Below are 15,142 nucleotides of genomic sequence, written 5' to 3' on the forward strand. Positions count from 1 at the left end.
ATATAGTAGAAAGAGTGAGAGCTTTGAATCAAAAGACTTGTCTTCTACTCTTGTTTAATGAATTAATGTAACCTACCTGAAACTTATCTGTAAAATGAAGATGACAAATAAGAGCTACCTCTAGCCCTATAAGGACTACATGATGTATAGTAATTAAACCAGTTATCAAAATATCTGCCAGAAAGTAGCTTTGACCCAATGAAATGTGTCATTGCAGGAACTTACTGAAGGGGAGTGCCATTTCATTCAGCCTACCATGCTATCCGCTGGTAATTCCACTCCCCCAACTTTCTTCCTGACTGGAGTTCCAGGGCTAGAAGCTTTTCACATCTGGGTTTCCATCCCTTTTTGCTGCCTTTGCACTATTGCCCTCTTGGGGAACAGCACCATTCTGTATGTAGTGATCACAGACTCCAGCCTCCATGAGCCCATGTACTATTTCCTCTCCATGCTCTCCACCACTGACATAGGCATCACTGTTTCCTCTCTTCCCACAACACTGGGTGTCCTCTGGTTCAATGCTAGGATCATCAGCCTAGATGCCTGCATTGTGCAGATGTTCTTCCTGCATGGATTCACCCTCATGGAGTCCTCTGTGCTTTTGGCCATGGCTTTTGACCGCTTTGTTGCCATCTGCAACCCCCTAAGGTATGCTGTGATTCTAACCAACTCTAGAATTATCAAAGCTGGTGTGGTGATTTTTGTACGAATGCTGATCATCCTGATGCCCTTGCTCCTGCTCCTTAAGGGGTTGTCCTTCTGTGGTCCTAATATGCTTTCTCACTCCTATTGCTACCACCCTGATGTGATTAAGTGTTCTTGCTCAAGTATCAAAGTTAACTGCATCTGTGGCTTTGTTGCTCTCATTCTGACATCGGGTATAGATGTTCCCTGCATTTTACTCTCCTATGTGCTGATCATAAAGTCCATCCTCAGCGTCGCCTCTCCAGAGGAGAGGCAAAAGGCTTTTGGCACCTGCATCTCTCACATTGGTGCTGTTGCCATCTTCTATATCCCCTGGGTCATCCTGGCTTTGGTACATCGATTTGGGCATAAAGCTCCTCCGTATATCCATACACTGATGTCAAATCTCCATTTCCTATTTCCCCCAGTGCTGAACCCTATTATATATAGTGTGAAGACCAAACAAATCCGTAAAGCTTTCTGCAGGCTGTTTCCAAACACAGACTAGCCAGTTTGACCATGCAATGGTCTAGAGATAGTCTTCCTTCCTTCCTCTTTTCCTTCTTTCTTTCCATATTTTATTGAGTAACATTAGGCTTTTTCCTAGTTGTGGTAACTAATACAAAATCACATAAGAATATCCTTGTCCTCTCAAATAGTTCATGCAATCTACTGGAAAGGACATAAAATTAAATATATAATAACAACAATGGAGGTGAACTATTGTCACATAATTATATCCAAGAGGCCATATAGACACTGAAGAAAATATCTAGATCATGTTGGAGACTTAAAGAATTCTTAAAGGAGGTGATTACTTGAACTAAGAAGAATATGTAACACATAAAAATGTGAAAACCTTCCAGGCCAAAGGTACAACGCTGTGAAGTCAATTAAATATAGATAGCCTGATACACGAAGGAATTGTATGTGGTTTGTATAGGTGGAGTAAGGGGTCTGTGTGATAGTGGAAGGGAGAAGAGAGGTTTTATGTGAGATTATGAAGTAATATTTGTGCTAGTCAAAGTTAAAATATGGAAGCTTAAAGAATGGTCAACTGGAATTGGGAAGTTTTATTAGATTCACTTTTAAGGAACATTCATTGTGCCCTGGAGAAAAACATTCTCCCTTTATTCTTCTGATTTGAGGTAACCTTCAAGAAATGCTATAGTCTTGTGTTGTTAGTTTGGACTACTTTGTAGTAGTCTTCACTCCCTTAATGCTAGGTAAATTTCCCATCTGTCCTAGTTCATACATAGGGAGTCTGCAGTTCTGGTATTATGATCTAGTATTGTTGGACTTAAAATGGATTCTGTGATTCTAGTACAGGCTCAAATCCTTAAGTCCTCAAGAGAAGATAATGAAGATCACAAGATCTCAAGAGCTCAAAGTAGAAGACAGAATTGGTAGTAAAATTTAGTGACTTCTTGTCTCTCCTGACAATATCCAGTTTCTAAATACACTCCCTTTTATCCCCTCACAAAAAATCCTCTAACATAAGATATAAGATACGTGAAGGGAGGACAAAATTGGAGGAAGAGTATGAAATAATGCACTAAAGGAAAGATATTTTTTGTGCCTTATTCTATATCTTGTAGAAAAATTTACATCTCAAGGTGATGTGTATGTAGCTCGTTGAGTTTAAGAGCATAGTAGCATTTCTGAGCTTACTGTAAATATTAATTTTTTACTTTGTTAAATTTTCCCAAAAGTCGTAGTCAGATTGAACAGTGGTACATAGAGATGATAAATTAGTAGAACTGTAACATTAATTATGTACACTGATGTATTTATGTATTAATTATGTACTCTGATCAGCACCTGGCAGGTTCAGTACATACCTTACCTCATTTTCACCCTCCACAAGCGAAATCTCACCTTTTTATGTGTTTCTTTTCTGTCATAAAGTCTGCGTCCTCTTCTCCTTGCCATTTCTTCTTCAACAAATAAAAAATTTGTAGATAAAGCTAAAACTGGGCTTATAGAGAAGATTTTAGTAGAAAATGCATATATTAGGAAATAAAAAGTCTGAAAACAAATTATTTAAGTATCTATCTCTAGAATTTAGGGGGAAAAAAGTTAAGAACTCCCCAGAAAGGAGAAAAATGAAACAAAATAGTAAATGTTAGTACAAAAATTTATTTTAAAATTATCCAACAATAAATACGATTAAAAAGACAAAAATTAAAAGACATAAAAATAGGAAGGAAGAAAGAAGAAAGGAAAATGAAGAAAAGAATGAAAAAGGGAGGGAGAGAGGGAAGGGCAGGACAGAAGAAGGGAAGACAGACAGAAATAAACTGACAGAACAATTGGCTTTAATCTCTAATATATAGGTTCCAACTTCACATAAACTCTTTGAGAATAGGAAAATAAGGAACACTCCCTAATGAGTTTTATAAAACCAATTTTATTCATCATTGCAGAGAAGGACCCAGCCAGTGTAACCACACAAAGGAAAATAACACACACACAGAATAAACAGAAAACAAAGAAGAAATATAAATACTATTACTTATAGAAAACCTGATAGATTGTATAGAATACAAAAAAAAATCAACAAATAAACTTTTAAATTAAAATGGAGTTAGCAAGTCTTATGATACATCACCATACAGAGTATTTTTCATATTTTTCACTAACACTTAGAAGAGTAGATTTAAAGTGTTACCATTTAAAATACATGAAAAACCAAACACCAAAGAGTAAACCTCACAAAGGTATAAAGCACCTCTACTCTGAAAACTATAAAACAGCATTGAAACTACAGAAATCCTGAGTAAATGGAGGTATAAACCATATTCATGGATTGACTGATTCAGTACTTTGAAGTATTATGAAATATTCTCCCCAAGATGGTTCAGTACAGTCCCACCAAAACTTCGGAATTTCTGTGTGGATTGGGATGTGTGTGTGTGTGTTAACTAGTTGTTCTAAAATTCATAATGAAAATTTAAAAATAAAGTTTTAAATCTTACCCTAGTCAATATCAGAACTTTTGCAAAGCTACAATGATTATGATAATGTGGTTTTTTTGCCCAGAATTAGAAAAATGGAGAATTAAAGCATAATAGAGTCCAAAACAGACACACTACATAAATGGACACTATTTGTAATAAATATGGAACCATAGACCAGTGGAGAAAACATGGTCTCTCCATTGAAAATTGCTGAGTTAATTTTATATTCATGTACAGAAAATAAACTTGACCCTCACCTCATACCATAAACAAAGATCTGTTCCAAAGGGATTACAGATTTGAATGCAAACAATAAAAGATATAAAGTTCCTATAGATAACATTGGACAATGTATTTAAGTTGTTGGACTAAGCAAATATTTCTTTAACATAACATATAAGGCACTAAAAATATGTGTATATATGTGTGTGTGTGTGTGTGTGTGTGTATGTGTGTGTGTGTATATGTGTGTGTGTGTGTGTGTGTGTGTGTATAAAGAAGCCTAGCTTGCTCTAAATGAAAACAGGACATTCTGTCCATCAAAGGACACTTTCAAGAAAGTGAATATTAAAAAGAGGATTTGTGTACTATATGTATAAAGAACTCTATAAAATCAATAATAAAAATCAAGCAAGCCAACAGAAAAATGGGGTAAAGTTTGGAATGGGCACTTCGTAAGAAACTAGATGCAAAGTGCAGTTAAACACATGAAAACATGTCTGACATCATTAGGAAAATGTGAACCAATTAATACCAAAATCAGATAGGCTCTAAAGCTCCAGAAATTGCTAACATTAAAAATACAGATACCACCAAATACTGGTAAAGATATGAATCAGTGGGAACTCTCACATGTTGGTATGAATGTAAATTAGTACAAACTCTTTCAAAAACTATTTGATAGTGTCTCAAAGTTGGCCCAGAAATTATACTCATAGAATATAACCAATAGAAATGCATATATGTGTGCTCAAAAAATATAATAATCTTCCTAGCAGCATTATTTATAACCAAAACCTGAACACAATGAAAGTGTCCAGAAAAGGAAAAATTGACAATTTTTGGTGTGTTCATACAATTACAAGAATATTTTAAATAATGAACACTTCCAACACACAGCATTGAGAAGTCTCATAAAGATAATGTGAAATGAGCCAGAAACAAAAGCATACATACTGCATTACTCAATTTATATACTTATATTTTATTATTTTGTAAATAAAAATTATAAGCTAACCCATTCTAAGGTGTTGAAAGTCAGGATAATAGTTACTTCTGGTGTAGAAGGAGGGGATAGCTAATGGGATGTGGCTGGGGATGGGGTACTAGAGGATATCTAGGAAGGATGTATACCAGAATTGGCAAAATCTGGCCTGCAGGCCAAACCTGGCCGCCATCTGTTTTATAAATGAAGCTTAATTTGAACCACGCCAGTTCAGAATAGTCTTTGGCTATATCATGCTATAACATCAAAATTAAGTAGTTAAGACAGAAAACTCTATGGCCTGAAAAAGCCTAAAATATGTACTATCTAGTCCTTACAGAAAAAAAGAAAGAAAGAAAACCAAACTCACTGGCCTCTATTCCGTATATTTGGCTGGGTAACTGTTATGTATGATAAATCATTGAGCAGTGCGTTAATGAAATGCATAATTTGATGAATGGATGTTATTTTCTTTCTATCAAAATTTTATTTACAATCCAACAAATCATTATTTTCTTCCTATGATGTACCAGATGTGTTGTGGGCGTTTAGATGGTGTGTAAAGTGTGAAGTGCACAGTCTTTGTCCTCCAATCACATCAAAGTCTCAATGAAGAGTCGTGGCATGTCACACAGGGCAGGAGTAAATGTCACTGTATGTTAGTGTTTCTACACTCATTAGCAACAAAAGAGAGTACGCAACAACCAAAACAGATTTGGTTATCTATCTAAGTAGAAGTTATCTATAGCTGCATCACAAATTACCACAAACGCAGTGGCTTAAAAGAAGTAAAAATGTTTATCTCAGAGTTTCTGCCAGTCCAGAGTCTGGGCACAGCTGAGCTGAGTACTCTGCAAGGATGTAGTCAAGATGTCATTGGGGCCACGGTCTCTTCTGAGGCTCGACTAGGGAAGAATATGCTTTCAAGATCACATGATTGTTGGCAGGATTCCGTTAGTTCCTCATGGCCAGCTGGACTGAGGAACTCAGTTCTTGCTGACTGCTGGCTAGAGGGGCCACACTGAGTTGCTAGCTGGTTGTTGGCTGAAGACAGCCTTCAGTTCTCTGCCATGTGGGCCCACCCTACATGACAGCTTGCTTCATTAAAACCAGGCTTTATGTAACAGAAGCACAGAAATAATATCCTGTCACCTTTGCCATGTTTTACTGGTTAAAATAAGTATAGGACCTACCCACATTCAAGATCAGAGGATTACACAAGGGCTCAAGAAAGCAGGGGTAACCAGGCCCTATTTTATTATTTTATAATCTGTCCGTAACAGAAGGATGTGGGTGGAAACCATAGTTAGATTCTAAGCTCTTTAAAGGCAATAGTGGGACAACTTTTCATTCTTTAACACTGACTCATTAAATTTCAAACATGATTTGCTCTTAGTTCATTTTTATTGTTGAAGTATCAGTCCAGACATTTGTTGGAGGTTCCAAGTAGAGCTATAGTGCTTGAATTGAAACCCTCACACTTTCTGCCATAAAGAGTTCTCACACAAGGAGACACAGGAACAATAGCCAAATAGACATTAAAGACAAATATCTAAGTGGGGAACACATTAGTGGATTTATGGATATCTAGGCAAATATATGACTCTCTCTGCCAGTGTGGGGCTTCTCTGTAGGAGAGGCACACAATGTTTGGGTGTGGATTTTTTACCTTTCCTATGGATCTAGAATTGCTAGGACTGTACAGTAGTCTGCATTCATTACTCTCCTGGCCACATTGACAAGGACAACCAAATTCCCCCAGGGGTCTCTATCCTTAAACTTACTACTTCTGGAAAATAGCAAGTAAGAGAGCAAGAACACATGCACATGAGACCTCATCATCTACCTATAGTGACTGCAGCCACTAGCAAAATTGGGTCCAATTAATATATCAGGAGCTGACCCATTTGCCGGGAAAAGCAAGTAGGTGGCTGAACAGAGATGGATTTGGGAGAGGATGTATCGTCCTCCCTCTGGATCAGTGTGGTAGTGTAAAAACAGGCTAGGAGACTGAAGTGCATGTTTCTTCTCTCTTCGTTGTCGCCATGATTATTCCAGTGAACACTGGTTTGCTTTCCTGTCTTCCTAGCACACTGATAATCTAGACATAATGACATGAATCTCTCTATTCCCCAGTGCCTAGAACAATGTCTAAGCTTTCCATTTATACAGATTATTTGGTTTATTTTGCTTTGTATTATTGTCCCTGTGGACCACTGGTCACTTGAGTTAATAGCCAGATCCCTTCCGAGATCACACAGCACTGTCCTGTATTAATAGATGGAGAGAGGAGGATTTTGGTATTCTCTGTCTGCAGCCCCAGGGAGATTCACATTTTACCAATGGCCCCATAGATTAACTCCGCTTTCCTATAAAATCAGTGGCGCCAGAGCTATAGCTCATTCTCTCTCTGCTGTTGAAGACAGAGAAGGCTTCTCTTTGCACGTAAAACTGGTAAGAAACAAGAGAAAGGTGTTCATTCTGTTGATTTTGTGCTTTGTTATCTATTCATAAATATTCATAGGAGCTAAAGAAAGGCAGATAACATTAGGTTTTACCTCTTCCATATAACACACAGATGGCTGAACTCTTCTAGTTTATAGTTAAGTATTACAGTGTTTTTTTTTTTCTCAGATTGAAGTGAACCCTGGAAACCGGCAATTAAAAGGGAACTGTAGAAAACGAGCATGAAGGGAATGGTAACATGTATACTTGTTACAGGGAATTCACTCTCAGGAAGTAAACTCTACCTAGTATTTTAAAAAGCTTGATTGAAAAATAATAGTATAATAACAAATACTGCTATTATTTGATTTTAAACCTTCCTAGAATTTATTATAACAATGTAAATTTACTACTTCAAAATTATTTTTTATATTTTAATTGAATAAGACTCTATAACATTTGTAACATTTCTGAGTGCATTGAGTCAACTGCCTCTTTTATTCTCTGCTGTGTCTACTAAAAACCTCTCTCATCCTCAAACCAGCCCCCATTACCTTCATAGCCCTTCTGCAGTAAATTTCCTTCTAATAATTCATGGAGGAAAAAAGTAGGCACTGGTTTAAAAGGAAGGAAATTCTAACATACGCTGTGATCTGGGTACTCTTGACGACATGGTATTGAGATAAGCCAGTGACAAAAGAATAAATACTCTATGATTCCATGTATATGAGATACGTAGAGTAGTCAAAATCATAGAGACAGAAAGTAGAATGGTGGTTGCCAGGGGATAGGGAAAGGGGAGAATGAGGAGTTGTTGCTTAATGGCTATGGAGTTTCAGTTTTGCAAGATAAGGAGTTATGGAGATGGATAATGGTGAAGGTTGCATAACATTATTAATGTATTTAAATCCACTGGACTGTACACTTAAAAATGGTTAGGGTAGTAAACTTTATGTTAGGTGAATTTGACCACAATTTTAAAAACTATAAAAAAAACACACACACACACAAAACAAGTAGCCCTGAGTGACATTTCCCTCAGAGAAGCTTCCACCAACCTGCCACCTCTAGTGTCAGTGCAGATGTTGGCCCTCATCTTTGTGAGGTCTAATTACTGTCATGCTCTATCATCTATTCAGTCACCTGCTTTCTCATGGACTTTTCTATACCAGTTAACCCCTGTCATTCTATATTTTAATCTCTCAGTATGTACCATATCTTTAATCTCAGTTTAAAAATATGTACGTTTCTCTAAGTCTTCCCAGTCTTATGAGAATCTTCCATCCACCTTATGGTCTTCTTTAGTCATGGCTTATTGTTCTTGCATTCACTGATATGTTTCCAAAAATAATATACACTACTTACTTTTCCATTCATTCTTCAAGCCCCTGTAGCAGTTCCTCAGCTTTCATCACCGGACTTCACGTGTTTTTGATTTTGTTTTTGTTTTTCCTGTGTCATAGGGTCACTAGTCTGCTCTTAGTAACATTTGAAATTTTCGATCCTCAGAAGACGTGACCACTCAAGCAATTCAGCACTGTTGTTCATGTAACACCCAGTCATGGCACCATGCTCTCTTGATTTTAGTGGTTTCTGGAAAGCTGTCTAGTCTCATCTTGCTTTAGTGTATATAGTCTTTTCCAATAATTGCTGCAGATTTCCATCTTTACTAGTTTTCTCTTATAAATCTACTCTCTGAAGGTATTCACCCACACTATTGGATTAAAAATGGCACTTAGAATGATAACTCCCAAATGTATATTACCAGCAAAAATCTGGAGATGTTTGCCTGGAGATTCACACCCACATGCGCACTGAAGAGTAATGGATATCTTTAGGTGAATTACTTCTAGTCATTTCATACACGGTGTATTCAAAATTGAGTGTATTGATTTTTCTTAACTAATTCTTTATTCATTTAATCTTATGATCTGATGAAGCTTAAAATTCTGTCAATATAAAATGTAATTATCATCAAAGTGTATAAAATTATATTAACATATTTTCCTTGAATTTCAGAGTAAAATGTTTATTTATATACCTGTATACATGTAATAGAGTTTGACTGAGAGCTTTCACAATGACAAAGTACTTATCTATAACTTTAAATAGTGCTCCTAATCAAAAGAAAATTTATCTAGATATTTTTATATAACAACATAATTTACTATTTCTATAGGAGGTGAGCATCGTGAAGAGAAATGGTACAAATTTGGAACAACAAGGAGATCTTAGGTAACTTGACATCTAAATTTCTGACTTTCTTATTGACCGGCATTCCTGGCCTAGAGTTTGTCCATGCCTGGATCTCCATTCCTTTCTGCTGTCTTTATGCCACTGCGCTCTCTGGAAACAGCATGATCCTGCTTGTCATCATTACCCAGCAGAATCTCCATGAGCCTATGTACTATTTCCTCTCTATGCTGTCAGCTGCTGACTTGGGCTTGACTCTTTCTACAATGTCAACAACGTTAGGTATCCTCTGGTTTGATGCTTGTGAAATCAGTCTAGATACCTGCATTATCCAGATGTTTTTTCTTCATGGACTTACCTTCATAGAATCTGGGGTGCTGGTGGCTATGGCCTTTGACCGCTACGTGGCAATTTGTGATCCCCTGAGGTACGCTACCAAACTCACTAATTACAGAATCATTCAGATGGGCCTCTTAATGATTATGCGCACAGTCACATTAATATTACCACTACTTTTGCTCCTTAAACCCCTCAATTTTTGTGGAGTGAATGTCCTTTCCCATTCCTACTGCTATCATCCAGATGTGATTAAATTAGCATGTTCAGATACTCGGGCCAATAGCATGTGTGGGTTAATTGATCTCATCCTGACCACAGGAGTAGATATACCATGCATCGTCCTGTCTTACATCTTGATCATTCGCTCTGTCCTCAGTATTGCCGCCCCTGAAGAACGACACAAGGCCTTTAGCACCTGTGTCTCCCACATTGGAGCAGTTGCTATTTTCTACATTCCCATGATGAGCTTGTCCTTGGTGCATCGCTATGGCCAGTCAGCCCCCAAAGCGGTCCATTCGATGATGGCCAATGTATACCTGCTCTTGCCCCCTGTGCTCAACCCCATCATCTACAGTGTAAAAACAAAACAGATTTGCAAGGCTATACTCAGGTTTCTCCTTAAAAAATAAACAGAGATGATTAAGTTTGAGGAAAACATGATAGAAGTGGCTTTCACTGTACAAAAGCAATCCTGGTATGTTACTGAATATTAGAAATTTTTTCTCATTTTTTTCACTTATTCAACAAATATTTAGTAAGCATTTTTGTGTTTTAGTCATGAAATATATGTATATAGTCAGGATTTTACAGTCCAATCAGGGAAACAGGAAAATAATAATAATGAAATAATAAATATAATACCTATAGTAACTATAGTAACCATAGTAACAGACAGATCCTTAAAACTCAGTTGCCAAAAATGGTAGAAAAATTCAAAGGAAAAAGGAGATACAAACCTGATGAGAGTCACATCAGTTTTATTGCAGTTGGCACAGTGGTCATTGGTAGGAGGGGGGCTTCATGAATCCCACAGCACTGGGGGCAGCAGTGTGCTGGAGCCAGCTCACACCTGCTTGCAGGAAGACACAGTGGGCATCTCTTCTCAACTCTGTGTTCAGTGATGTCATATTGGCAGCTTGAAATCAGCATTTACAACCGTGGGAATTGATAAACACGACAAATGAAGAGTTTTGTCTCTTTGTTTTAAGCTTCAGTTTACTAGCACACTAGTGACTGGGGGGTCTATCTTATGTTTGGCCTTGTGAGAAGCAATAGAAATTAGAATGTCCAGAAAATGTAATCCCTTGCACTCAAGAAGCTTGAAGTCTAATGTGTGAAAGTAGTGATGTAGGCGAAAATGTTACAAAACAATGTATGAAGTGTTGTGATAGTTGATAATACAAGATTATACCCCTTGTCTGTGTTGCCATCTGAGTTTAAAATGTTCCCCAAGATAAATGGAGGAGAAGAGTACTTTGGAAGTAACTGTGGGAAAACGTAAAGTACTGTTGTGTCACCATGTTACTCTTCATAGAGGAATGCTCTCCTGAATTTTAAATTCATACACCCTATCTGGACATAACACTGAAAAATAGGAAAACACAAAATCTTTTTTTTCTTTTATCCTTTTGTTTTCTCTATCCATCAGATCCTTCCAGGTGAAATTAGATTATAAGATTTTCATTAGTTGCTTAGGGAATTCATTAGTTGCTTAGGGAACATCTCTTGTTTGAACAATACTATTTTATAAAGAATTGATTTGTAGATTTGGTTTAGAAATTCGGCTGTGCTCCCTGAATTGTAAATGTGGGGAACTTTTGTTCTGGCAATTGTACATGCCTGTTAGTTGCTTCAGAAAGAGAGAATGCATCAGAATATTAAAGTTGAGGGATTTTGTTTTGAGATTCTCATAACACTACAGCATTATAAAGGTACTCCTAGCTTTAAAGAAAAGAATCTAGATATCTTTGGAAACATCTGGCTGGAACTGAGCATGAAAACAAGATGATGGGCAAGGAGAAAAGTATTGGGGAACTTCTATGAGGTGCCAACAAAACTTAGACAATTTTATTTAGCTTGGGTTGTCTTGGTCAACCAAATGTCTAGGATACGACATATACATGCCACTGAGTGTGAGCCATTAAAGGGACTAGGCTAATGCCTGACTTAGTATGTCTAGTGGACTTGAAATATGTTTATTAAATTAACATTCTAATAAATCACATTAGCTCAAGGGAGCATCATTAACAAGATGCTCATAAGAGAGCCTTGAAGATCTGGGTATCTCATCCCATAGGTCACAGGTAGAAATAAGAAAGGGACAAGGAAGGAAGAACAGCTGTATGAATGTGAAGTCATAACATTGTTTTCACTGTTTTTCCATACGCTGTGGATGTCCTGATTGATTTATGTGTACCTGTTGTTTTCTCTGTCTTTTCTCTCTATTCAATTGATTTATCTGATCAATTTGTGAAAAAAAAAATCCATCAAAATGTTTCCTGCAGAAGGATGGATCTAGTTGATGTTTCTCAGCCTTGAAGTAAGATGCTTACTTACCTACTTCATTAGCCAGTTTTACAAATAGGCTTTTATTGTCACCATTCCTCTGATGCAGCAGGTTAACCCCATGTTCAATTATGCCACTTCTCACTCTAAAATACCACATTCTTTCTTCTTTAGCTTTAACCTACATTGTATTCATAGTTCTACTTCTATGAATCATTCTTCAACCAACAGAATAAAGTGGCTGAGGAAAGTGAGCAAGCTGGGATGGATAGATCACATAGGTCAGAACACTCACCCTCAGATGACTTCCATGACAGGGCCCAAAGGACACACAATTCACTAAGGCTATTAGGAGTGACCTGTGAAAATTATCCCAGCGTACTAAGAAGTTAAGCAGTGGCTCTCCTCGTCTGACCGGGGATGACCGTAGGAGTTGCAGTCACAGATCCAGGCTCATTAATATCCATGCATATGGTGAAGTCTTGACATAATAGAGGCCAGACAGCAGTGGTTCATCACCAAAACCCAGAGGGCTGTGATGGTGAGAACCAACAAAGTCCAAAGGGCAGACAAGAGAGTTTAACATGCAAGAAGTTGTAGAGATGGTTAATTGAGCATGTCATCCCTGGGGCAAAACAGACAACCAGCTAAAAAGGGCTAGCTAGGTAGCATAACAAAAAGAAGACAAGAATGGATGGATGAGAAAGAGGCTTAGAAGAACTGTTATACTCTGATATGAGCTTGACCTTGGGTGAAGGAGAGATAAGAGTAAGTTTTGGTAGAATGAAACATCTTAGACTATAGTGCAGTTCTAAACAGAATTAGCCACGGCTACTGGGTATCCACAAGTCAAAGTCACCTGTCAGCGGAGTCCTGTGTGTTCCAGGACTGGACCTGCCTTAGTTTCCTGGCCACCCTCAACCATTGGCTGGAAGCTGCTTGTGGGAAGTGTGGCTTCCTTGGACTGTGATGGGTTTAAAAGCACAGCAGCTAGGACCATTGTTCATCCTAATCTCAAATGTCAAAGGCACATTTTAATCACCAGCACATCTGTCAAAATAAGAGGCAAATATGTAGGATAGTACAAGGTGGAACCAAACCACCAAACCTTGAAACAAGAGAAACCAGAGCATGTGCTCAGGAGACATTTAACCATCTGCCACTTCCCGGTCTGCATGTGCCTCTCTTGAAGCTTCAAACACTCAGGAAACGGAGTAGCAGAGTGAAGAATATATGAAAATTTTAGAATTATTTTTGCAGCTTTTCCATAACCCAGAAATTATTTTGAAATATGTTGAAAATACTCATTAGGAAGCATCTCATTGGTCCTGCTGGAGTCAGGTATCAAAAGTCTCTACTACTCATCAGTCATGTGTACAAGCGCAGAGTATTGGGCCCACCTCTGTGTCTAAGGCTGCTGTCAGAAAAGGGAGAATATTTTGCCAAAGGACTACCCAACATCACTCTAACACCCACTCTTTATCCAACAGAGTGCATTAAGAACATTCAATTAGAGACAGATGTCTTTAAAGCAAAGTCAAGATCCTGGGGATTAAATGATTGGCTAAACAAAAGAATGTAGTCAAAAGTTTCCCTTTTAGCGAAACTGCTCAAGGCCAAAGTATCAAAGATTACAAAATCACTGATAAATAACAGAGCAGTTACATAAAATTACGGCGTGTAAACATGTTATTAGCACTCCATAGGCCAAGAGAGATGGCTTCAGATATTTTGAAGCAAAGATTGAAAGGTAATCAAGATAAAAAAAAAGTTACTTTGTTAGGCACAGAAATAATAAAATATCCCTTGCATATAATTTATATTCTTATAAAATTTTCATGTTTATTATGTTAAATAATTACTTATTCTGACAATTACTCTTTTATGAACTCAATTTAATACTAAATACTTTGATGCTAATAACAAATAATGCTACACACCATTAAACTTTAAGGAAACTAATAATTCTTAGTCTGGGACAATTTATGAGAATTAACCAAAATATGCAAAAAGCAACTACAGAATGTCTGTAGTAGCTTAAATCTATGTTTCTGTACTCATTGTCCTATGTTGTGTTGGACAGACAGGAAAGAAATCCATTACTGAAAACTAATTTTCACAAAAATATACATTTATTTGTCCATCATTTATTCATTTGGTGAATATTTATCTACACCTACTATGTGTAAAAATAAATAAAGCATACTCTCTAAAAACATGTATTCTCATGAAGTATTTTTAACCATGTCTTTTTACCATAATAACCCACATGCCCAATTAATACCTCAAAGTCAGCAAGTCTGAAACCAAACTTATTTGGTTTCATTAAGAAACAAATCCTGTTGATGAGTGAAATTATTTCTGATAATGAAGGATGCAAGGTGATTCAAAGTTTTTCTTCTTTGAAAACACTTGACCAGTTGATCCTCTGACCTGGACATGTTTCTGTTTAAATTTCTGTTTGATCAACTGTGTCTACCAGTACATGTCAGAAAAAGAAAAAAATATGTTTTAGCCTAAATAACTAAGACTAAATAAGATAATGTACTTGAAATTACTTGGAAAAGAATAATCACTATACAGATGTTAATTAATATAATCCTTGAGAACCAACCTATTTTTTTTCTGAAAGTTGCTTCCACTTGAGTCACGCTGTTGCCAAATCTTTCTTCTTGTATTGAAAGGGCTACCCCTCTGGTGCCCCTTGACTTGTGATTCTGTTTTACTCCTTGCTTCTGAATTGTAGGATACATGTTTTCGTTTTAACAAACAATGCATATACACTGTGTACGTGGTACTATGTTATTACCTG

At 37.0% G+C, this 15,142-nt stretch overlaps 2 protein-coding genes across 2 annotated transcripts; both read left to right on the top strand.

The window, feature by feature from the left end:
• Nucleotides 1-256: 256 nt before the first annotated feature.
• Nucleotides 257-1,192, top strand: LOC105067227 (olfactory receptor 51F1-like). Its single transcript, XM_010952703.1, has one exon. It carries the CDS (start codon nucleotides 257-259, stop codon nucleotides 1,190-1,192), a length of 936 nt encoding a protein of 311 aa, XP_010951005.1.
• Nucleotides 1,193-9,494: 8,302 nt separating this feature from the next.
• On the top strand, nucleotides 9,495-10,454 carry LOC105067226 (olfactory receptor 51F1-like). Its single transcript, XM_010952702.2, has one exon. It carries the CDS (start codon nucleotides 9,495-9,497, stop codon nucleotides 10,452-10,454), a length of 960 nt encoding a protein of 319 aa, XP_010951004.2.
• Nucleotides 10,455-15,142: the final 4,688 nt, after the last annotated feature.

The sequence above is a fragment of the Camelus bactrianus genome, chromosome 10, assembly GCF_048773025.1.
Source record: "Camelus bactrianus isolate YW-2024 breed Bactrian camel chromosome 10, ASM4877302v1, whole genome shotgun sequence".
Classification (NCBI taxonomy): domain Eukaryota; kingdom Metazoa; phylum Chordata; class Mammalia; order Artiodactyla; family Camelidae; genus Camelus; species Camelus bactrianus.